The sequence below is a fragment of the Mandrillus leucophaeus genome, unplaced genomic scaffold, assembly GCF_000951045.1.
Source record: "Mandrillus leucophaeus isolate KB7577 unplaced genomic scaffold, Mleu.le_1.0 Scaffold162, whole genome shotgun sequence".
Lineage (NCBI taxonomy): Eukaryota > Metazoa > Chordata > Mammalia > Primates > Cercopithecidae > Mandrillus > Mandrillus leucophaeus.
This window is the reverse complement of record NW_012101610.1, coordinates 1,533,888-1,559,623: the sequence shown is the minus strand read 5'-3', so window position 1 is coordinate 1,559,623 and position 25,736 is coordinate 1,533,888. Positions and strand designations below refer to the sequence as shown.

General features: G+C 43.4%; 1 protein-coding gene across 1 annotated transcript in view; it reads left to right on the top strand.

Moving 5' to 3' along the window:
* IQCK (IQ motif containing K) overlaps window positions 1-25,736 on the top strand; it is a 148,761-nt gene that overhangs the window by 120,341 nt on the left and 2,684 nt on the right. The window contains exons 10-11 of the mRNA XM_011976071.1: window positions 7,616-7,641; window positions 13,407-13,422. Of these exons, the coding sequence (XP_011831461.1) occupies window positions 7,616-7,641; window positions 13,407-13,422 (42 nt within the window). The remainder of the gene's footprint in view (window positions 1-7,615; window positions 7,642-13,406; window positions 13,423-25,736) is intronic.

Sequence of the window (25,736 nt, the reverse complement as noted above, 5' to 3'; positions counted from 1 at the left end):
CCTGGGAGGCGGAGCTTGCAGTGAGCTGAGATCCGGCCACTGCACTCCAGCCTGGGCAACAGAGCGAGACTCCGTCTCAAAAAAAATAAAAATAAAAATAAAAATAAAAATAAAAATAATGACATTAAATGCAATTACTTTTGCACCCACCTAAATTTATTTACTGGACAATTGTCTTCCCCACTAGCATGTAATCTATATGAAATAATAGGACACATTGACATCATGGTACCTCCTGATGTGATGTGTCTGCCTGGTTTATCTCCTAGTACAGTGCCTGGCACAAAGTGAGTGGCAGATAAATATCAATTGAACGAATGAATGAATGAATGAATGGAGCTGTGAGTTTTAAACGAGTCAATAAACAGAAAGTTCCTGGTGCAGAGTAGGAGCACATCAAATTGTCAGTCTAAGCTGCCCTTATAAAGAAGCAGCTTGAGCTATTACTGTTTGGCTGGCTCAGCACAGGCCTCTGTTCCATGCACAACTGCAGTTTCATTTGGCTTCAAAACTGGAAGGCAATCAGGGCTATAATCAGTTTAAAGGTCGAGGAAAGTGCAGCATGCCTGTTTCTTTCTGTTGGTCTGTATTCTTTGGAGTTGATTTGCGGTTGGTTGATTGACTGATTGGGCTCACTCTGGAGCAGGGAGAATAGACCTGGAGTTCATGCCGTTATCCAGTCCGCAGCAGAGGGGCTGCAGGGGCTGGTGGAAGCAATTCCACTTCCACCATCTGCTGCTGGCTTCCCGTGCCACCTTCCAAGGGCTCCGGAAAGAGTGAGCTGTGCTTTCCAAACAAGAAACACCTCTTCGGTAAATACCCCAGTGTGAACCCATGGATAGGTTCCTATTTACGCTGAGACCGTGAAATGGTCTTTGGGCAAACAAGCCAATTCTAAAGTCTGTCCCCAGGTCTGTGATCAGTTAAGAAAGAAGTCAAGACAGCAGAAAGGACAGATAAAGGACCCGGCTTTGGAGTTGGCCAGACCTGCCCTTGGAATCCTGAGTACCACTTCTATCCATGTAACCCTGATCTAGTGAACTTCATGAAGCCTCAGTTTTCCCTTGTGCAAAATGGTAATGAGATAGTAATAATAGTGTCTATCTCATACAGATGTTATTATAAGATTATAAGAGATGATGATCTTTAGAACAAGTCCTGGCATATGGTTCCCATAAATGTGAGTTATTGTCATGATAGTATTATTAAAATATTTGTGTTGATTTCTTCCAATAGACTCCAAGCTCCATGGGCTTTCATGTAGGGACCCTGTTTGTCTTATTCATCATGAGCCTGGCACAGAGCAGGTGGTCTGTACATATTTAGGGGATGAAGCTCTGGGCTTCATTTTACATATGAAGAAATTGAGTTCCAGCAAGATTGAGTGACTTGCGCAAGGTCACACAGCAGAGGAGAGCCTGGGACTGGGTCCAGGACTTCCCTGTCTCTGTCCAGTGTTCTAACACATCCTGGAGAACAGATGCAGAGAGTTAAGACATTCTTTTAGGTTCTGCCCTCAGACCCAACTTCTCTGGAATCTTCTGGAACATGACATACGACCTGTTCAATTTCCTATCTGGGCTTCAGGGTGCTTGCTGTTTATGTTTTCATGGACTGAAGCCTCCAGCTAGGGGCAGAATTATGAGAAGCAGAGTACAACCTGCTGCACATCAAGCGAAGCAGAACTTCTTGTTCCCTTTAACTGTCGCCGAGTTGAATCATTTCATTAAGCTCATGCGCTAGAGTTACTTCCTATTTTAAACCTTATGAATCTGGATAGTGTGGGGGGTTACAAAATAAATCTCCCCAGCCAACATGACCCCTCAATTAGACCTCAAAGGCTTCCAGTGAAGCAGTTTGAAAGCGGATGTTAAGCGCGTGCTAGTTCTCCTTTAGACTTGCAATAAAAAATAGTGGGGTGATTGCAAATGAAAATGGTTTTTCAACTTCATTTAAAAAAAAAAAAGCTCATCTATGTACAAATCCAGGAGACAGGCATATCTTTTTAAGGTGTTGCCATTTTATCCACATTGTGCTCCGGCATTTACAATACAAATAGATTTTACCAAGTTCATAGCTTAGAGCAACCTTGGGCAGACAGGAGGTCTGAGGGAGAGTCACATCAGCTGTCGGGGTGGTGGAATGATGGTCATATATAGCCCGTCTCACGTTACAGTGAGTCAGAGGCTGCCTGTCCCAAACAGTATTTTCTTCTAGGACGGAAGTGGTATGAAGTTATCTTCAAGTCTCTATCCATCAGGACAGATGCAGGAATTATTTTAAAATGTGTATGGTAAGAATTTCAGTCAATGTAGTTTAAAATAAGACGCCCAAGTCATTTTTGAGATGTAGTAAAAAAAAATCGTGTCTCGATTAATAGCATATTTTTAGCCTCACATAGTATTTGTTTTCAAATGTGCTTTGTAATTGAATATCCATATTTTATTTGGACATCTAGTATGAGCAGGGAGAAAGAAATCATAGAAATTATTCCCATAACATCAGATTAAATTACATGTGTGTGTGTGTATATATATATGCATACACATATATATACATCATATATATAATCAGATAAATTTATCATATATGTGTTTGTGTGCGTATTCTTTACATATGCAGAAATAATCTCTAAATAACTATCACTTCTTAATGTTTTGAAGAAAAGGCAGAGACTTGGAGGGAGAGATTGGTTGATCTGTCAAAGGAAATGAATTGTCTACTTTTTGTTTGCTTAACTGTTTATTTCCTACTTCATTCCAAGAGTGGTTTTTAGTAGTTACAGAAATACATGCAATATGATATTTTTAGGTAAAGGTGGTAATTAAGGACTAATTAAGGTTAGGGAAAAAAATAAAGCCACTCAGTGCTGTAAGTAAAATACTTAATTTCAAGGCCTATGTGACAAATAAAAATTATATATATTCAAGGTGTGCAGCATGATTATTTGTACACTGTATTAGTCCGTTTTCACACTGCTATAAAGAATACCTGAGACTGGGTTATTTATAAAGAAAAGAGGTTTAATGCACTCATAGTTCTGCATGGCTGGGGAGGTCTCAGGAAACTTACAATCATGGCGGAAGGCAAAAGGGAAGCAAGACACATCTTATATGGCAGCAGGAGAGAGAGAGAGTGAGGGGGGAACTGTCAAACATAAACCATCAGATCTCATGAGAACTCACTCACTATCATAAGAACAGTATGGTGGAAGTCTCCCCCATGATCCAGTCACCCCCCCGCCAGATCCCTGCCTCCACATGTGGGGATTACAATTCAAGATGAATTTGGGTGGGGACACAGAGCCAAACCGTATCATACACACTGTGTAATTATTACTATGATCAAATTAATGAACACATCCATCACCCATAGTTACGATTTGTGTGTGTGTATGTGTGTGGTGAGGACACTTAAAATCTGCTCTCTCATCAATTTTTAAATAAACAATTCAGTATTATTAACTGTAGTTACCATACTTTTCATTAGATCCCCAGAACTTATTCATCTTATAACTGAAAGTTTGTACCCTTTGACCAACGTAGAAGTTTCTTAGGAAAACGTGCCAAAGTAAAGATGGAAATAGAATCTATTACATAAATTCACAGTGTCCATAAGAAAAAAGACAAACCATTTGTTCAAGAAATACTCAGAACTTCCCTAATACATTATACAATATGTATCATGGCCTCAAAAATGTTCCTATAATAAATAGAAATATGGCTCTGAGCTTCCTGGAAGCCACAACAGTAAAGGAAATAGGATCATTAATGGTTTATTGTGTCCTCAAGATTAAGTAAGTTTCTTGGAAGCACACATTCCTGGAGCTGAGATTTGATTTTTCTTTCATAAAGAGGACACTGTATAACATACTGAACACCATTTTATTCCCAAATATAGTAAGTTTCTTAGAGCAATATTTCCTTCTAGAGGGAAAACATGAAAGCCGGGAGTAGAGGGTGGATATGGGAGAAAGTTCTTTTCCCTAATTTTAATTTAGATTACAATGACAAATCCTAGTGATTAGGATTTCCCTGTGGTTTAAAGGCTATTCTTAAGATGAACACCTCATCTTAGCCACCCCACCTGCTTGTGACCTCAGGCTATGCTGAAGGCTGGGGTCGTGGCTGTAATCCTAGCACTTTGGAAGGCCAAGGCAGGAAAATTGCCTGAGCCTAGGAGTTCGAGACCAGTCTGGGCAACACAATGAGACCCCGTCTCTACAAAAAATAAAATTAGCCAGGCGTGGTAGCACACTCCTGTAGTCCCAGCTACTCAGGAAGCTGAGGTGGGAGGACTGCTTGAGCCTAGGAACACGAGGCTGCAGTGAGCTGTGACTGCACCACTGCACTCGAGCCTGGGCAATGGGCAAGACCTCGTCTCAAAATAAATAAATAAATAAGATATGCTGGAACTTGGTTCTTTCCTTCCTAGCCCATGTAATTGGATGCACTGCCAAGAGCAGAGAAGGATGTCTGCAACTAGGGAGTAGCTAAGAGCGATGGAGCTTATACCATGTGCCAGACACTACACTAAGCACCTTATGTTTCCATGTAGTCCTCACACCTGATATCTCAGAGAGGTGAGATTATCTCCATCGTACAGATGAGGAAACCGGAGCTGGGAGGATACACGGCTTGCACAAGTCCACATAGCCAGTCAGGCCAGAGACCAGGGATTTGAACCCGAATCTACCTGATACCAAAGAAGCTAGGGCCATCCTAGGCCATGCTGTTCTGTAACCCAAGTGCCCAATAGGCCGCAGTGGTCCACTGCAAAGCTTCCCAGCATGGTAACTAAGGACCCACAGGCTGGACAGCAGGCAGTGTCTGGCCATGCCTCCCAACCTGCACGCTGACACTGAAGTGCCCACAGACCACAAGTACAGGGGAGGCTTGGTGGTAGAGGAGGCTGAGAGCACCATTCAAAGGCTGCAGGATATACATGAGTGTTTTGGGAAGATATTTTCACTAAAGCAAGAAACCAGGGTTAAGTGAATCAGCATAAGGATATTCTTTTCTCCCTCCTTCCAAATCCTCTGTCCATCTACATTTGAGGAGCAGAGAAGGGTTTGGCCACCAGAGAGGGAACCTGGATACAGGGAACACTCTAGCCTGTGGCTCAGGAAGTGGGTTCTAGCATTAGTTGAGAAACTTTGTGACCAACAGTCTGTCATCTAACAAAAAAGGTCAAGTTTTAGTGATGTATTTTCCAAAAACAATCACTGTTGAGTATATCAGCCCATAGTTTTCCCATTCATCTATCAACGTACAAATAAATATAGGCCTGGCACGGTGGCTCACACCTATAGCCCCAGCACTTTGGGAGGCTGAGGCAGGTGGATCACTTGAGGCCAGGAGTTCGAGATCAGCCTGGCCAACATGGTGAAACCCCGTCTCTATTAAAAATACAAAAAAATTAGCCAGGCGTGGTGGCACATGCCTGTAGTCCCAGCTACTCGGAAGGCTGAGGCATGAGAATTGTGTGAACCAGGAGGTGGAGGTTGAAGTGAGCCGTGATCGCACTACTGCACTCTAGCCTGGGTGACAGAGCAAGACTGTCTCAAAAAAATAAAAAAACATAAATATATATATTTATAAGCATGTAACCATATTACATATGCTGTACCGTAACTTGCTTGTTTTTTCTTCACTTGACAATGTATCATTGCCATCTGTTTCGTGCCAGCACACACAGATCTATTCCATTATTTTTAGTGGCTCCATAAAAATGATAGAGCTGTACCATACTTTTATAAAACCAATTCCTATGAATGGATAGTTGGCTTGTATTATGAACCATGCTCCATAAACATTGGTGTAGCTATATTCTAGCTTACTTGTAGAAGTATTTGTTTTTCTTTTTCTTTCTTTTCTTTTTTTTGAGACAGAGTCTTGCTCTGTTGCCCAGACTAGAGTGCAGTGGCACAGTCTCGGGTCACTGCAACATCCGCCTCCCGGATTCAAGCAATTCTCCTGCCTCAGCCTCTTAAGTAGCTGGGATTACAGGCAAGTGCCACCACACCCGGTTAATTTTTATATTTTTAGTAGAGACAGGGTTATGCCACGTTGGCCAGGCTAGTCTCGAACTCCTGACCTCAGGTGATCCACCTACCTCGGCCTCTCAAAGTGCTGGAATTACAGGCGTGAGCCACTGCACCAAGACTTGTAGAAGTATATCTATAGGATAAATTCCTAGAAGTGGAATTGCTGGGTCAAAGGACACACACGTATTAAATTTAGACAGTGATCACCATATTGTCATCCAAAAATGTTATATTAATTTATACTTAATGCTGCCAACCCACTGTGGGACTTTTGATGGGTGATGTCATCTTTGTGCTACATTTTCTGTACTTGTAAAATGAGAATTCTTATGCCTCAGTAGTAATTCTAAATGAGGTCATTGTTTTGATAGGACCATGACTCCTTCAGAAGACATATATCTGTAAATCTAAGGTGTTATTTTCATTTTTTTCTTTCATAGTCCCTCAAAACTTAGTTTCTTCTCCATTTTAACCTGCAAAATAAATAATTTGATTAAGAGACATCTAGTGACTTCATGCCTTGGCACTGCCTTCATCAATTCCATTTTTAGGACTCACCAGTGTCTGGGGATATTTGGATGACATCAACTTTTACACATATCTTTTCATTTAAAATTTGCAAAAGTCTGCACAGCTATGACATGGCATAAGTGTCCTACTGAAATGCCTGATCCCTACTGTTCTGAGATTTAAACATAAAAGATGATTTCCTTTCTTAATGATTTGCCCTAAAAGTTCAAGATCCTATATTTAAGTTTATGCGAATGACCACTTCCAACTTCATGAGCTTCATCTCTGATGTGATCTCGGCTCACTGCAACCTCCGCTTCCCGGGTTCAAGTGATTCTCCTGCCTCAGCCTCCCAAGTAGCTGGGACTACAGGAGCGAGCCACCAAACCTGGCTAAATTTTGTATTTTTAGTAGAGACGGGGTTTCACCATGTTGGCCAGGATGGTCTCGATCTCTTGACCTTGTGATCTGCCCACCCCAGCCTCCCAAAGTGCTGGGAGTACAGGCATGAGCCACCGCGCCTGGCCGATGCAGAATGCTTTTGAAGGATATAGATAAATCTACAAACCCTAGACGGCTCATGACCAGATTGGGTTAAGTTTCCCATTTCTCACTGTACAACCTCGAGCAGGTTGCTTGACCTCTCTGTGACTCAGTTTAACCTCTCTGTGACCTAGTTTAACCTCTCTGTGACTCAGTTTGTCTGGCAATATAATGACAATACTAATACTAGTAACCAAACCATAGAGTTTTTGTGAGGATTAAATGAACTGGAATAGTGCCTGACCCATAATAAGTGATCAATAAATGATAATTATTAATTAAGCAAAGCATTCAACATATGGTTTATATATATTGTTAAGAATATTGGCAGCCAGGTGCAGTGGCTCTTGCTTGTAATACCAACACTTTGAGAGGCCAAGATGGGAGGATCACTTGAGAGCCCAGGAGTTCCAGACCAGCCAGGGCAACATAGGGAGACTCTATCTCTACAAAATTATGAAAACTAGCTGGGTGTGGTGGTGTGTGTATGTGGTCCCAGCTACTTGGGAGGCTGAGGCAAGAGGATCTCTTGGTTCTGGGAGGTCGAGGCTTCAGAAAGCCATGATCACACTGCTGTACTCCAGCCTGGGCAACAGAGTAAGACCCTGTCTCCAAAAAACATAAAATAAAAATACTGGCTTTGGAGGGTCTGACAGAACCGAGCTCCTGCCTTTTACCATCAATGTGGTTCCTGGACAAGTTGTTAATCCTCACCAGGCTGTTTTCTCCTCTGTTATGTGGGGACAATTAGGATCTGCCACAAAGGGCTACTGTGAGGATTAAATAAAACAGCCATGTATGGAATGAAACAGATCTCTGGCACAAAGTGAATGATCAGTAACTGGTGGCTGGTTTTAGTAATATTTTTTAAAGCTGTCAGCAAAAATAAAGTTTTTATTCCGGTTTTTATTCCATATTTTTGTACAGCAGTGGTTCTCAATGCTGGCTGTAGATTAGAATCTCCTGGGGGAAAATTTATAAGCTGTGTCAGGCTAGAGGCCAGAAAAAGTGATTACATGGGTTTATTCTTAGTAGAGAATGTGTTGTAACCACATCAGCAAAGCCCTAATACTATGGATTAGCTACAAGATCCCAGTAATAGCTTTGGATTCAAAATCTTCCTTAGCGAGGCTCTTCTCACTAATGCAGTTTCTTTTGGTCTGAAATTCAGGGGATCTGAGTTCCTGTTCGACTCTGCAATTTACCAGCTACATGGACCTTGCTTTCCGCTTTGAAAAATTGAATCGTTGAATCAGGAAGTCTCTGTAACAGTAAAACAGAATATCCCATAGGTGTTTGCTGTAGAATCTCCTGCCTCTCAGGCAAGAGGCCTGCTGTCTGGGCAAATCTAAACCTTGAAAACCTGTTGCTGCTGTTTTGGTGGCTGTTGCCAGGTTTGGGAGTTTGGTCTCGACGTTGAAGGCAAGAACAATAGATGGTGAACATTCTGCTCACTACTGGGCTTTTGTTGGGGAAAGCGAGGTGGGATCACTGGGGGAGGCAGAGAGTAAATCTGGAAGTTTAGAGTGTGAGGCAGAGAAGAGGGAGGCATGAATTTGGTATTTGGCAATTTGAGAAAGTTTGGAGGAAAAGAGTAGGGAGGTTTAAAGGAGATTTTTGTGAAGTTTGATCACATGTTTGAGAAGGTAGGAAGCATAGACTCCTCCTGTCACTACATTTGGGCCTGTCACATCCAGAATGACTCTTTCTAATGCAAGTTGGAGCTAACCGGGAGGGCAATGTGAAATTCTGTCTGCCTTGTCAAGCTGTGGCCCGGCCTACAGGACAGCATTGCCTACCTGTGGCTGCCAGACGTTGGGTGTCTGCAAAGATCCACAATCCTCATAGCAGCTCTGATTTATTGAGTGCCAACTACATGCCAGGCACTTTGCATATATTATTTCTAATCTTCACAGCAAACAGAATGAGTAGAAATTATTATTGCCTGACCGGGAGCAGTGGCTCATGCTTGTAATCCCAGGACTTTGGGAGGCCAAGGTAGGCAGATCACTTGAGGTTAGGAGTTTGAGACCAGCCTGGCCAACATGGTGAAACCCTGTCTCTACTAAAAATACAAAAATTAGCCAGGCATGATGGCGGGCGCCTGTAATCCTAGCTACTCGGGAGGCTGAGGCTACAGAATTGCTTGAACCTAGGAGGCAGAGGTTGCAGTGAGGCAAGATCACACCATTGCACTCCAACCTGGGCAACAGGGCAAGACCCCATCTCAAAAAAAAAAAAAAAAAGGAAACTATTATTGCCCCTGTCTTTCAAGCGAGGAAACTGTGTCTCAGAGGTTAAATCATTCACCTTTGGTCACACAGCTTTGAAGTGGCAGAACTGAGAAAATTAATTTATTTATTAATTTATTTATTTTGAGGATAGGGTCTCACTCTGTCACCCAGGCTGGAGTGCAATGGCATGATCTTGGCTCACTGCAACCTCCACCTCCCAGGTTCAAGTGATCCTCCTGCCTCAGCCTCCCGAGTAGCTGGGATTACAGGCATGCGCCACCACACCTGGCTAATTTTTGTATTTTTAGTAGAGATGAGGTTTTACCATGTTGGCCAGACTGGTCTCGAACTCCCGACCACAAGTGATCCACTCTCCTTGGCTTCTCAAAGTGCTGGAATTACAGGTGTGACCCACCACATCTGGCCAATTGCCCAGGATTTTAATGAATTATTTTGATTATTGTCTGTGTGACTGCACTAGAATGTAAGTTCTCTGACAGCAGGGACTTTTCTTTCCTATTTTGTTCAACTCTATCCTCAGCATCTAGAACAGGGCCCAGCACATGGTAGACAGTCAAGGAATACTTGTTGGTTGAATGAATGGATCTGTGTTACGTAACCTCCTTCCCAGATCAACCAGCTTGCCAAACACTCTATGGGCAAGTAAACAGAACTGAGGCTGGACACAGAGGCTCACACCTGCAATCCCAGTGCTTTGGGAGGCCAAGGTGGGAAGGTCACTTGAAGAGTTCGAGACTAGCCTGGGCAATGTTAAGAGACCCTGTATCCACTAAAAAAATAAAAAATAAATAACTGGGTATGGTGGTGCATGCCTGTAGACCCAGCTGCTCAGGAGACTGAAGCAGGAGGATCTCTTAAAGCTCAGGACGTAGAGGCTGCAGTGAGCTATGATTGTACCACTCACTCCAGCCTGGGGGACAGAGCAAGACTCTGTCTCCAAAAAAAGAAAAATAAAGCAAACAGAACTGTTTCCAAAAAAAAAAAATTAAGGGAAGATATATGCTTACATATAATATATAAATGGATAAAGACGGCCTGTAATCTCAGCACTTTGGGAGGCCAAGGCGGGTGAATCACCTGAGATCAGGAGTTCAAGACCAGCCTGGCCTACATGATGAAACCCCGTCTCTACTAAAAATACAAAAATTAGCCAGGCGTGGTGGTAGGCACCTGTAATCTCAGCTACTTAGAAGGCTGAGGCAGGAGAATCGCTTGAACCTGGGAGGTGGAGGTTGCAGTGAGCCAAGATCGCACCATTGCACTCTAGCCTGGGCGACAGAGAGAAACTCCATTTCAAAAAATAATAATAGCTAAATAAATAAAGACAAAAAGTCCATTAGAATATAATCCCTAGATGCTAATAGTGATTATCTCTGAGTGGTTATAATGCAGGCGATTGCTGAGTTGATTTATTTTTGCCTTTTTTTCTAAAACAGAAATGCAAATGATTATTTTTCCTTTTCGATTATCTGTAATTTCTAAAAATAATAAAAAGGAGTATTTGTTTACATTCATTGTGCACTTACTATGAGGCAAGCATTTTCCCAAGCTTTTTACTAGTAGTAACTCAATTAAATAATCTTTACACCTTTGAAGTAGGTACTACTATGGTCTCCATTTTATAGATGAAGAAACTGAGGCAGAGAGAGATCAAACAATACATCTGGGGCCACAGAGCAAGAACATAGCAGAACCAAGCAGCTTGACTCCAGAGTCCTCCCTCTCTCCTCATTAGGCTGCAATGCACAGATGTTATTTATGGAGTTCAAATGCTCGAGAGAAATCTGTTGGTGTTCAGTTTCCTACAAAGTCCATTAGGACTTCTGGTTGCATTGCCAAGGGCATGAGGCACATGCTCCTCTATGCCTGTGAGCCTGCCTTAAAGAGTCATGATCCCGCCCACCAAATTGTCCCCACTTCTCTCCGTGAGCTCCAGTCCAAGACTGTCGACACATGGTGTTCACCCTTAGGATCTAAATTTAGGATCTGAACAGCTAAATTGTCTTGCCAGTTTTCAGATTCAACTCTCATTATCTCTTTTAAATTATCTTTTTAAAAATAATTTAAAACCTGTCCCCATATCAAAGCAATACATTCTCATTATGAAAAATACAGAATAGTACCAAGAGATCTAAAAAAGGTACCCACCTCACTGTCACTGGTAATACTTTGGTGGCTAGGAAAACTTTTCAAAAATGCCTTACTTTGCCAGATCTGAGTAGGAGGGAGATGGGGGAGACTAAGGAATCTTTTGCATGAGCCCTACTGTTGCCACGTGCATTGGAATTGCCCTCATTTTCTTCTCGTGGCATCCAGAGACTTGTCACTTAAGAGGTTTCAAAGTGACATTTGAAGCTGTTCAGGATGAGCAGCTAATAATAGTAGAAAGAGTCCTAGGCTTGGAGTCCCAAGACCTGCATTGGAACCCTGACTGGAAACTTCCTAGCTGTGTGTCCTTGAGCACGGCACTTAACCTTCCTGATGGCTCATCTTTTAGCTGCGGAATGAAATTAATACTCTCCCTGAAGGTCCAACTGAGGGACAAATTTATTTGTGTGAAAACAACAACAACTTGAGCTAATTTCACCTACAAATTCTTACTGGCTATGTGACCTTAGACAAGTTACTTAACCCCTCTAGCTTTCAGTTTTTTTCACCTGTACAATGGAAATAAAAGCATCCCCATCGCTGGATTCTCAAATGAGACAATGCTTGTAATGAATATGCTTAGTCCAATGCCTCGTAAACATTAGGTGCTCAATAATGATCAGTGTCTACCACTGTAAGCCATCTTTTTTTTTTGAGATGCAGTTTTGTTCTTCTCACCCAAGCTGGAGTGCAATGTCACGATCTTGGCTCACTGCAACCTCCACCTCCCAGGTTCAAGCAATTCTCCTGCCTCAGCCTCCTGAGTAGCTGAGATTACAGGCGCCCACCACCACGCCCAGCCCATTTTTGTATTTTTGGTAGAGATGGGGTTTCACCATGTTGGCCAGGCAGGCCTCAAACTCCTGACCTCAGGTGATCCGCCCACCACGGTATCCCAAAATGCTGGGATTACAGGTGTGAACCACCACACCCGGCCCCATATCATTTTTGAATCATTTTAGAGCAGTGTCTTTTCCCACTGAGTGGTGAAATCAATCAATGGGTTGCCACAAACATTTTGAAAAATGAAGTACAATATAGAGAAAATATCAACATGCTTTGCTTATTGTAAGGGAAATACTTTTTGGAGAAATATTTGTTTGAGATGTGTTTGTGCATCGTAAAAGCAATGTAAAACGTATTTTTTAAATGGATGGTGGCTGTTTAAAAATATGAAAACCACTAAGTTAGATTATAAATTTGGTTCCCATGGTTTTAGATTTTCCCTGAATTTGCCAAGGTGGTGTGTCTTTGGCTTACAAACCAAGGTACCTTTGGGAAATAACCATGTTAATGTACTTTAACATCTTCTGTAAAATTTTTTCTTTGGGTCAAAATCCATTAAATCCTTTTCAAAAATAAATCCATATGTGAAATGTCATCCAGCAAATGGTGCCAGAAAAATATTGCTTCCCTTTAAAATGGTTTCCTTCTTCCCTGACTTTCCCTTTTTGCCTTGTTGGCCAGGATGCTCAGAGTTCAATGTGAAACTCATTTATAGCAACTTCTTAAATGCTATGGTTAGCATATGTAAATTCTCCATTTCTCTTCACGCTTGGTTTTCTTTTTCTGTTTTGATTTACCATCCTTTATTATAAATTATCTCAAATCCTTTAAGGAAGGAAGCAGGATGTGAAAACATTCAGGAGGAAAACAGTTGTTTTCCTTGCTTACGACACAGAGAGGTTGTGAACCTCAGATGAGATAATGTATGGAGAAGAACATAAAACACTGGGAAGCCTGGCCCAGGGGGGTTTGTCATTAGAGCATATCTGACTCTTGCAAAGGTGTAAGTTTTATCAGCTTTGTCGACAAGGAGAATAGGGCTGGTATTTGTTTTAACAGAATTGTTAAAAATAACTTTCTTCTTAACTGATTGTAGAAGTAATACTTGCTCTTTGTAGAAACCTAAACAAAAAAGTGGATAATTCTGTCTCACCACCTAGAGATGACCATTACTGAAATGTCATCTTTCTTTTTAAAAAGGTTGTATTGAGATATAATTCATATATCATGCAATTCAAAGTGTACAACTCAATGGCTTTTAGTATATCACAGATAGTACAGATGTCACAGAATTTGCAACTATCACTAAATGAATTTTAGCACATTTTCATCACCCATGAAAGAACCCCTACACCCTTTAGCCATTATCTCCCAAGACTTCCATTCCTCCCAACCCCAGACAACCACTAATCTACTCTGTCTCTTTATGGATTTGCCTGGTCTGGACAGTTCATATAAATGGAATCATTCATGATGTAATCCTTTGTGACTGACTTCTTTCACTTAGCACAATGTTTGCAAAGTTTATCCATGTTGTAGCATGTGTCAGTACTTTATTCCTTTTTACGGCTTGTATTAGTCAGCTCAGGCCACCATAACAAAATACCACAGGCTTGACAGTTTAAACAACAGACATTTGTTCTCTCACAGTTCTGGAGACTGTAAGTCTGAGACCAAGGAGCCAGCATGGTCAGGTTCTAGTGAGGGCTCTCTTCCCGGCTTGCGGACAGCCACCTTCTTGCCGGGTCATCTCATGGGAGAGGGAGCTCTCTAGTGTCTCTTCCTCTTCTTGTAAGGGTACCAGTTCTACCAGATCAGGTATCTACCCTTAACCTTAATCACCTCCTTCAAGGTCCTATCTCCAATACAGTTAGATGGTGGGAGTTAAGGCTTCATCATATGAATTTTGAGGGACATAACTCAGTCTGTAGCATGGCTGAGTAATATTCCATTGTATGGATGTATCACAACTCACTTATCCATTAATCAATTGATGGGCATTTGAGTTGTTTCCACTTTTTGGCTATTATGAATAATGCTGCTATGAATATTCATGTACAAGGTTTTGTATACTCATATGCTTACTTTTTTTTTTTTTTTTTTTTTCGAGACAGGATCTGGCTCTCTCACCCAGGCTGGAGTGCAGTGGCATGATCTCGACTCACTGCAAGCTCCACCTCCCAGGCTCAAGCAATTCTCCCACTTCAGCCTCCCAAGTAGCTGGGATTACAGGCACCTGCCACCACACCTGGCTAATTTTTGTATTTTTAGTAGTGACAGGGTTTCACTATGTTGGCCAGCCTGGTCTCGAACTCCTGACCTCAGGTGATCTGCCCACCTTGTCCTCCCAAAGTGCTGGGATTACAGGTGTGAACCACTGTGTCTGGCTAGCCTTGTTGAAGACTTCGGAGTTGAACTCAGTTTCTGCTGGGCCACACAGCATCAGGAGGGCTTTATAGGAAAGTTGAGTACAGGGCAGGTTGGAGATGGGTCGGATGACCCGGTGGCAGTGAGACCAGACAAAAGTGGACAGATTTAGGACACATTTATGGGGTAAAAACGACAAAGATGAGATCAGTGATCTTTTCTAAAAATGTAGCTTTGTTTGTAGATAAAGATATTTCTCATCGTAGTAAGTGGTTGAAAATGTTCACGTTTTCTTTTCAGTGGACCGGGGGCTTCCTGTTAGAAAGAACTCTAGTTGAAACTCAAAGGACGTTAATTCCCATCCCCTTTCTTCATGTTTGGTAAAAACAACAACAACAATAACAACAAACACCTTACCAAACATGAAGAAAGGGGATGGGAAGTTTTTTGTTTTGTTGTTTTTGAGACAGGGTCTTGCTCTGTCCCCCAGATTGTAGTACAGGGGCACAATCTTGGCTCACTGCAACTGCTGCTTACTGGACTAAAGTGATCCTCCCATTTCAGCCTCCCTAGTAGCTGGGACTACAGGCACACATCACCATGCCCGGCTAATTTTTGTATTTTTTGTAGAGGTTTTCACCACGTTGCCCAGGCTGGTCTCGAACTCCTGGGCTCAAGCAATCAGCCTGCCTCAGCCTCCCAAAGTGCTGGGATTACACGTGTGAGCCACCATGCCCTGCCAGTTTAGTTTCTTATTCCCTGGAGTTTCTTGACGTTAGCCCTATCTGCCCTGGGTTCTGAGTCAGCCATCAAGATGAGTGAAGATTGTCTCGCAATCCCTAAGTACAGATTGAAATAATTTCTCAATTGTTTATTAATTTGTTACACTTGTAGAGGAGCTGTTTAAAAATAAACTGGAGGGTTTGTCTCTGTTGTTCTTAAAGGCAGCATGTAATATACAGAGCTTCTGCCAGTCTAAACTGGCTAACAGTTTATACCCTAAACTCAATCAGAATGCCTGGGATATTTCTAAAGGTTCCGTTTGGGCAGCGGCAGCTGAGAATGCAGTGATAAATAAAAAGTCATAAGACACGGCTGACAGGGTTTGTCTGTGTTCATTCACACCCATGACTCACTCGGCTTTTGAAGACACAGAATTTCGAAGGACAACCAGATGGTGGCTGTTTAAACTGTGGCACTAAAACTCCAATCTCAACGTGATTCAGCTAATTGCAAAATGGAGTTACCCTTGTAAAATGAGATATAGAAAGAAAATACGAATAGATCTATAAACATATGAATAACACATAAACTAAGGCTTACTCAATGATTTAAAGAAAACCTGCTTAAATATTTGTTTTAAAATATTATATTTTCCAGTTTTTCTGCAGTAGCTGCATTACTTGTGTGATAAAAAATAATTTTATAGCTGGACACGGTGGCTCATGCCTGTAATCCCAGCAGTTTGGGAGGCTGAGGTGGGTGGATCGCTTGAGCTCAGGAGTTCGAGACCAGCCTAAGCAACATGGTGAAACCCCATCTCTACCAAGGACACAAAAAATTAGCCAGGTGTGGTGGTGCACACCTGTGGACCCAGTTACTTGGGAGGCTGAGGTGGGGGGATCACCTGAGCCCAGGAGGCAGAGGCTGCAGTGAGCTGAGATCACATCACTGCACTCCAGCCTGGGCAATAGAGCAAGACCCTATCTCAAAAAATAATAGTAATTTTATTGAATCTTTATTATGTGCCATAAAATATGTACCATTTCATTTCATCCTTGAATTCTACCGAAAGGAAGGTTTTCCTATCCTCATTTTATGGATGAGAAAGCTGAGGCTTCCAAGAGGTTGAGAGACTTGTTCAGGCCACCCAGCTGGTAAATCATGGTAGGATTGAAAGCCAGAGCTGCCTTCTCCCAAGTGGTGTGCTCTAAGCAGCTAAGCTGTGCCTGGATGGCCCCATTGCTAGATTTGATTTGGTGGCTTCCTTCCCCTGTCAAGACCTCAGTTTTCACCTATTAAAAACAAGCCTTTTATTGAATCTCTCTTTTTCCAGGAATCAAGACCCTTTACTTGGTCAAACCTTCATAATCCCATGGTTCTGTCTCAGTATAACCAATGTTGCCACGCCCAGCGCCAAATGTTTCCATTTAAAATACTGCCTTCAAGGAGACTTTGCTCTGGGTTAACTTTAGTAACTGTTTGGAAGTCAACAACAGAAAGCCGCAGTTACTGCACATTCGAGGCTGTCACGTTCTCCCGGAATGCCTTGTGGCTTCCAAGTTGGCTTAATTTTCCCAAAAATAATGCAACACAGCATCTGGTACTGTCAAGAAATGGAGGTAAATTTACCAGGCTACTGACATTTACCCCCTGAATGTCAACATGTATTTCTTTGTAGAAAGGAATCTTCCACAATTTGTTCTTCTAGTTGGGGGGAGAGGAGAATAGATTTTTGTTTTCTTTTTTTCCTGTATTATTCGAATTTTCTATAATGTATTGCTCTTCATGGAAAAATAAAATCTGGGTAATATATATCATACACTCCCCTGCCTGTCTAATTTTAGGGAACAATTCTTACTCCAAGGTGGTGTCAGATGATGGTTAAGACCATGGGTTTTGGACTCAAAAATACCAAGATCAGAATCTTGGTGTGGCCATTTACTTCACTCTGTGACTTGGGCACGTTGCTTATGGTCTCTGAGCCTCAATTTCCCAGTCAGTAAAATGGAAGTGAGGATAGCATCTACCTCCCAGGGTGGTTGGGAGGATTGTGTGAGGTAATTAATGTGTGTAAAGCCCTGAGCCTAGTGTCCAGCCTCTGGCTAGTACAAATTTCCTGATTAATTCTATGGTATTGTTGATAGGGACCCCCTCAGGTATGTAAGACTCTTTGAGGATCTGACTAAAGAAGGTGGGCACATTTTTGTGCCTGTTCTCTTCCTCCCCATTGTTCCTATTTTATTTTTTGTGATTGAGGTGGCACTCACATACAGTGGGGTACACTGGTCACAGTGCAGTGCTCTGTGAAATTCTTTGCGTGAATCCAAACCAACCACCGCCTGGATCCAGATAATGAACATGGGCGGCCCCCAGCCAGCTCCCTTATGCCTCATGCGGTGTCCCCTTCCCTCGAGGTAAACTCTGTTCTGACTTCTTTCACCACAGAGTAGTTTTGCTTCTTCTCTGCCTAACTGGAAAACAGGATGAACTCCTTTGTGTCTGGCGTCTGTGTCTTCTGCTGAACGTTATGTCTGGGAGATCCAGCAGTATTGTTGAGGGTAGCACTAGGTTGATCTTGTATTGCTGTGTTGCTGTTGTAGCATTCCTTTGTATGATTATTGTCACAAGTTGTGAATCCAGTCACTTTTTAATGGATTCTTGGGTTATATCCACTTTTTGGCTATTATGAAAAATGCTGCTACTTTGTTGATTTTATTATTATTTTTAGAGACAGAGTCTCACTCTGTTGCCCAAGCTGGAGCGCAGTGGTGCAATCGTAGCTCACTGCAGCCTTGAACTCCTGGGCTCAAGGCATCCTCTAGCCTTGGCCTCCCAAAGTGCTGGGATTATAGGCATGCCTGGCCCAGTGCTGCTGCTTTGAACACTCCTGGATCTGTTTTTTGGCAGATGTAGATACTTCAGCTGTGGTTTGGAGTTACTGGGTTATAGGGCAAACATGTTTAATTCTAAGATACTTCCAACTCATTTTCCAAAGTGGCTGTACCATTTTACATCCCCATCAGTGATGCACGAGCAGTCTGCATCTTTACCAACAATGAGTGTGATGAGTCTTTTTCATTTTAACCATTCTGGTGGGTGTGTGCTGTCTATCTCATCGTGGCTTTAATTTCCTTAATGACTAATGACGTTGCACACCTTTTTATGTGCCTATCAGCCATTGGGACCGTATTTCATTCCTAAATTCATTTCTGCTGTTGGGATATCTGATAGGTCAGCTTGCCAGAATGATGTTTAAAGAATGAGCACCCATGCTGTGAGTTTGGGGAATACGTTCTGGAACATCCGCATTGGCTTCTTCTGTTTACTTTCAAGTTCTTGGCTGTGTTTGATAGCTGAGTTTGCAACGATAAGTAACATTCAGATGAGTGACATCTTATGAATTTTAAAAGATGCTAAATGAACTACTTAGCAGCAATTCAGCTTATATTCCTGCAGTCCACCTGGGGTGAAAGGAAGCCACATTTGTTGAGTACCTTCTTCATGTGCCGTGTATCGATGCCACCAGTACCACTGGTACACTGTGCCAGGCACTTTGAATGGATCATCTTTAATCTTCGTAAGGACTCTGTGAGGTGGAGATTATTATACCTATAGCTCAAATGAGGAAACTGAGGCAGGGGGCAGAGGTGGGGATCATCCAGCTATTAAGTGGCAGAGCCAGGATTTGAACACTGCGTCTGCTTGATGCCAAAGTGTACCCTTTAGTTAGCAAGCAAATTGAGGAGGAAACGTTATTTTCCTAGAAATTTGCTAATCAGAAACTTTTCCTAGCAAACATTTCATAATTATTTCTGTGAATGGTCACCCCTACTGTGGGTGGATCTCTTGTCACTGTGACCCCACCCTGGATCTGATGATCAGGGAGCTTCCCCTGCAGCTTCTGACTGGCCACTCAACACCATTTCTCATCCTTCCTGCCTTTCTCCCATCTTTGGGCTGTAATTACAGCAATACTGTTTAGGTGTTGATTACCCTGAGGGTCTTTTTTCTTTTGTCTGGTATATTTTCTGGTGATTCTTTTAGAAAGAGTTTCCCCCAGTTGCATTCGGAAAAACAAAAATTCACCAGTTTCCTTTCAATCATTACATCTATGTTCAGGTTTTTATTTTTTAATTTTTTTTTAGATATATTTGAGATGCTGGGTTATAACTTAGTTGAGCAATAGATGTAATTTTGGAGGTAATGAATGTAATTTTCTACAGGGCAGTTACACTTAAGAGATGTATTATGAAGATCTCACCCACAAATGATGTGGAATAGGAGTCACTTGTTCTAAAAAAATAAAAATTTTTAAAAGTAAACTGTTTCCCCGCGCCCCCCCACCCCTTAGAAAGGCAGCGGCTGGGTGTGGTGGCTCATAACTGTAATCTCAGCACTTCGGGAGGCCGAGACAGTAGGATCACTTGAGCCCAGCAGTTCGAGACCAGCCTGGACAACATAGTGAGACCCCATCTCTACAAAAAGTAAAAAAAAAAATATCTGGACATGGTAGTACACATCTGTAGTCCCAGCCACTTGGGAGGCTGAGGCAGGAGGATCACTTGAGCCCAGGAGATCAAGGCTGCAGTGAGCTGTAATTGCACCCTGTACTTCAGCCTGGGCAACAGAGTGACACCCTGTCTCTGAAAAAAAAAGAAAAGAAAAGAAAGGAAGGCAGGGATGATTCAATGAAGGAGCCGTTTACATCTTAGTTTTAGAGACATCATCACGCTTAGCTTCCATCTCCAACAGATAGAAGCCTCCATGCCCTTATGCCATCCTTGTACTCCTTGGAGACACGATTAACTTGGTATTGAACAATTTCAAATTTGCATAATGGAAATTTACAGGAAATGTGCAGCACTGTATTTTCCCACTGACATTTCTCCCTGTCTTTACAGTTTGCCAAAACTTCATGTTTTGAATGGCTTCATTATATTATATCACATCAAGGTTATAGGTTATCAGATACTTAATCATTCCCTGATTGTCGGGCATTTAGGTTGTTCTCAAACTGTTACGTGGTAGAGGATGCGGAAGTGAACACCTTTGTCTGTATAACATCATTACTGCTTCTTTAATCGCAGACATTTTTACTGTCCTGGTGGGAGACATTGTGAGATCTTGGCCCTGTAGAGTTTTAAGAGCAGCAGCAGCCAGACAGCTCACAGTGCAACCTTGAGCAAGTTATATAACCTGTCTCTGCTTCGGTCTCCCTACCTGTAAAACTGGGGAAAATAATAGCACTTAGCTCACTATGACTTCGTATGTCTCAAGGGCTTCATAAGTACCATGTAAGTGTTTGCTTTTATTATTTACCTGGAATCCTAGAAATCAGGAGCTAATTGAGTAAAAGATGAACATTTTAAGGTTTCTCATAGATATTGCTGATTTGAGAGCGTGAGCCAGTCTCCTCCTTGTAATCCCAGGCCCCAGCACGGTTATGGTCCATAGCTGTGTCGCAGATGATCATCTATTGAAGCAAGTTCTCTCTGCAGTGTGTGAGCATCTCCTGATTCTTACAATTTCCTGTTGATTTTTTCTGCCTCACCTTCTATACTGTGAGCTCTTTGAGGGCAAAGAAGATGCCCTAAGAATAACAATAGCTGGCTGGGTGCTGTGGCTCACACCTGTGACCCCATCATCTTGGGAGGCTGAGGCAGGAGGACTCCTTGAGCCCAGGAGTTAGAGACTAGGCTGGGCAACATAGCGAGACCCTATCTCAACCCCAAATAAAAATAAATTAACCAGGCATGGTGGTGCGTGTGTGGTCCCAGCTATTAATACTTAGGAGGCTGAAGTGGAAGGACCATTTGAGCCCAGGAGGTTGAGACTGCAGCGAGCCCTGATTTGCACCACTGCTTTCCAGCCTGGGTAACAGAGCGAGACCTGGTCTCAATAAAAACGAGAATAATAATAGCTGATATTTATCAAGTGCCTAACTCTGGGTCAGAACCAGTGCTGAGCACTTTGCATTTTGCACGGCTCGCCTCTTTTGCTTCTCTCAGCGCCCTTACAAGGCAGGTGCCATTCTCAGCCCTGGCTCACAGTTGACTCAGGCCCTCAGGAAACAGACACTGTTTCCCAAACTTGCCCAAATCTGCCCTTTCCCAAACTTGCCAGATCAAAACGCCCACCCACAGCACTGAGGTGGAGGGGGATACTGATTCCCAGGCCTCAGTCCTGGAGATTCTGTTTCTAAGGGTCTGGGGTGGGGCCCAGGAATCTATATTTTCACCCCAGGTCATCCTTTTATGCTGAGGCCCTGTCTGGACAACATTGCATGAGAGGCCAGATGACCCTGTGGTCCCCACATTTCCTGTCTTGAGCTTTAGGCATCTTCTTTATCTGTCCTGTGCTGCTGGCTGGGAGGTTTTTCTCTGGGCCGTGAATTGAGTTCTCAGTCCTGTCACTCACAGGAACAGGAGAGGATAAGGGCGACCACGAGGAGAAGATGTACCGAGTCTCATTAGTATGCAAGGCCCTTCTTGTCACATTGCCTTTAATTGAAGCTGAAGGGCTGGCATATCTCACTCTGGGATTTTCCACTCTCTCAGCCCTTCCGGAACTGGCTGGGCACCAGCCTGCTGAGAGGGACAAGGGCAGCATAGGGGCACCGAGGCATCTGTCTGTTGGTGTTGGAAGCCAACCACGATGATGTCTCTGAGCTAAGGTGGAAGCTGCGTTCCTACAGCATCCTGGCTTGCTTCTTCTCTCCTGCCCCTCACCCCTGCTTCCCTCCCCTTTTCCTCCCTCCGCTGATCAAGTACCTACCTGTGCAAGGCTGTGTTCTGCCAAGACCCGGAGAAAGACCACCAAGTAGAGATTTTATCTGTTGCTTAATTTTTAGCAAAGTACTGCATCCCCAGAGGCAATGACTTTGAACTTCAGCTGCTCCTCTGGCCTCACTTCTGTATCTGGAACAGGTTTCTATGGTAATAAGATTTTTGATAGGATCTACTGATTTCCTGCCATGATAGGTGAGGGTTAGGTTAGATTCCATCCCTCCCCTTCCCACCCAAAACAGCTAAATCGTTCTTTTCCATTCCTTTATTGGTTGGCTTTGTAATTTCAAGCAATATACAAACATACCTATTTCTTTCTACCTTTTGGGGGGTGAAATATATGTACAACAGTGACTATAAAACGCATATAACAATAAATAAAACATTTGTGGAGGATCGCTTGAGCCCAGGAGTCAGAGGCTTCAGTGAGCTATGATCGCACCACTGCACTCCAGCCTGGGCAACAAAGCGAGACCTCTTTACAACATTTAACAAACCAACCAACAAACAAACAACAGAACACTGTCAACACTTTTAAAGCTCTTCCCCCATGGAGCCACTTCCCCCACTATTGTGATAGCTGTTCTCTTGCTTTTCTTTGGAGCTCTTTTCACCTTTCTATGCATCTCTCAGCGTTTAGATTTGCTATAAATAGAATCCCACTATATGTATCATTCCGTGCCTCTCTTCTTTCCTTCAACGTTTTTAAGCTAATTCACGTTGATGTGTGTGGCTGTGGCTCTCTCATGTTCACTGTTGTATAATCACTGGTCAAGTAGACCACAACTGGTTTATCCAGTCAATTGCTGATGGACATTTGGGTTGTTTTCAGGTTTTTGCTATCACGAGCATCCTCCTAGTACACGTATGGAAGGGTTTCTGCAGTGGGATACAGGAGTGGAATCGTTTGTATTCACTGTCAGACTCAGTTCCACTTGGTAACGCCAAGCAGTTTTCCAGTGTGGTTGTGCCTCCAGAGATGGTGACCTAATTGTGAAGGGTGTTCAAAACTCCCCAGGTAATTCCACTGGGAGGCTCCACATCCCACCTTGATTTCCAGCCCGTCTATTCGAGATAACATCTCTCAGCCCTCCACCGTGAACAAGGTCCCCAGCTCATTCCTTTCTGCTCTCCTCTGTCAAGATTTCTGAGTGATGATCTAAAGAGATACTAAGGGGCCTTTTCCCAGGCAAAGTCTACGCGTAGGGAGTAGGCAACAAGGTTGTCAAAGCATGGACAGGAATTGGATGAAAAACCAGGACAATGGCTTGCAGGTGAATTCTTCCTTTAGGCAGTCGAAGAAAGCTAAAGAAAACCCAAGGGCTAGGGAATCCTCCCACAAGCCAGTCCTTCCCTCCAGCTATTAATTGCCTCTAGCATCTGTCTGTCTGCCAGTTATCTCTCTCTCTCTTTTTTTTTTTTTTTTTGAGACAGGGTCTTGCTTTGTTACCCAGGCTGGAGTGCAGTGGCACGATCTTGCTCACTGCAACCTCTGCCTCCCTTCAAGCGATTCTCCTGCCTCAGGCTCCCAGCTAGCTGGGATTACAGGCACCTGCCACCACACCCAGCTAAATTTGTATTTTTAGTAGACAGGGTTTCACCATGTTGGCCAGGCTGGTCTCGAACTCCTGACCTCAAGTGATCCACCTGCCTAGGCCTCCCAGTGTGCTAGGATTATAGGCGTGAGCCACTGTGCCTGGCCTGTCTGCCAGCTATCTCTCTAGCAGCTTAACCTGTGGGACTCACAGGCAGCCAGCATGATGCTTAGAAGTTGAGGGGAATTCTGGACTCCTCAGGGTCTTACAGTCACGTTTCTTTAAAGGGATTCTAAGTCCCATCTGTGTCTCAACCCTGGCTGAACCTTAGCAACACACGGGAGCTTTACCTAGCTACTGATGCCCGGGCCCCAGGGTAATTACATCAGAATTGCTAGGGTGAAACCCAGGCACCAGTACATTTCAGAAGCTGACCACGTGATTCTTCCATGCAGCCAGGGTAGAAAACCAGTAATCAGGGGTCTCAAACTTTAACAAGCATCCATCAGAATCACCTGGAGGCCTTGTTAAAATGCAGATGGGTGGGCTCCACCCCCAGTGTCTGGTTCTATCTGCCTGAAAAAAGGCCCTGAATTTGCATTTCTAACAATTTCCCCCTATTGCAAATGTCCCCAACGTGTCCCTAGAGAGCCAGCCTGATCCATCAGAATCACCTGGAGGCCTCATTAAAATGCAGATGGGTGGGCTCCACCCCCAGTGTCTGGTTCTGTCTGCCTGGAGAAAGGCCCTGAATTTGCATTTCTAACAATTTCCCCCTATTGCTAATATCCCCAACTTGTCCCTAGAGAGCCAACCTGCAGGTCTGAAGTTATGCCTGATGCTGGCTGCACTAGTTGACCTGCGTACCTCCCTGGGAGGATCCAGGGCAGCCCCTCTCCATCTGACTGTGCTGCCCAACCCTGTTACGTTGTCGGGCTGCTGGCTTCCAATAGGCTACGGAAATGGCAGATGCTACAACTCAGGACTCTCCCCCAATCCCTGGTGAGTTGTTAATCGCTAGCATCTCAGGGATCAGTGAAATAGTGGGACAGTCTTTAGGGAGGTGTGGCGCATCCTTGACTATGAAGGGTCAATGTCATCGTTAATAGGGTCTAGATGCACATAGGGTTTTCACTGTGGTTGCCCACAGAGCTTCCATATACACGGAATAAAAAAGGTATATACCTTGAAAAAATGTTTTAAAATGTCCTGTGACCACAGGCTCCAAGTATTAAAAATATTTTTTTCTGATTTGTGTTGCTAATACGATTATTAGTAGTACGCAAAACCGAATAAATACATGATACAATTTGATAGTTGTCAAACGTAGAAAATAAGGAGACTATGAGGGCCCTCATTTTGAACTGACTTCTTGTTTGGCACCTGGGGAGTTTTTACACACCAGGCCAGGAATGACAGAAGGAGGGGAAGCTGATGATCTGGAAACTGATTTCCTTTTAATGAACCATGACCAAGAACCCTTGCCCTCAGTTTGAAGACTGCAGGGCTGGTCTGTGTTGCCGAAGGCACTCATCCCACCTCCATCAGAAAATAACCACAGTAGAGCCAGGCGTGGTGGCTCACACCTGTAACCCTAGCACTTTGGGAGGCTGAGGTGGGTGGATCACTTGAGGCTGGGAGTTCGAGACCAGCCTGGGCAACATGGGGAAACCCATCTCTACTAAAACTACAAAAATTAGCAGGGCATGGTGGTGCACGCCTGTAGCTACTAGGGAGGATGAGGCAGGAGAATCACTTGAACCCGCGAGGCGGAGGTTGCAGTGTGCCGAGATCTTGCTACTGCACTCCAGCCTGGACAAAAGAGAGACTCTGTCCCCAAAAAACAAAAACAAAAAAAATGCATTTCATGGGATGATGTACATACCCACCTCTTTGCCACATCTGGCTGGTGCATGCCCTTAGTTGCTGGGAGGTCAGGACGAGGGCAGGTTCACTTGAAACCTCAGCCCTACATAGTAACAAGCTCAAACACCCTTTTTACCAGAACCATGCTCTCCACAAATCATCAGAGCCTGTG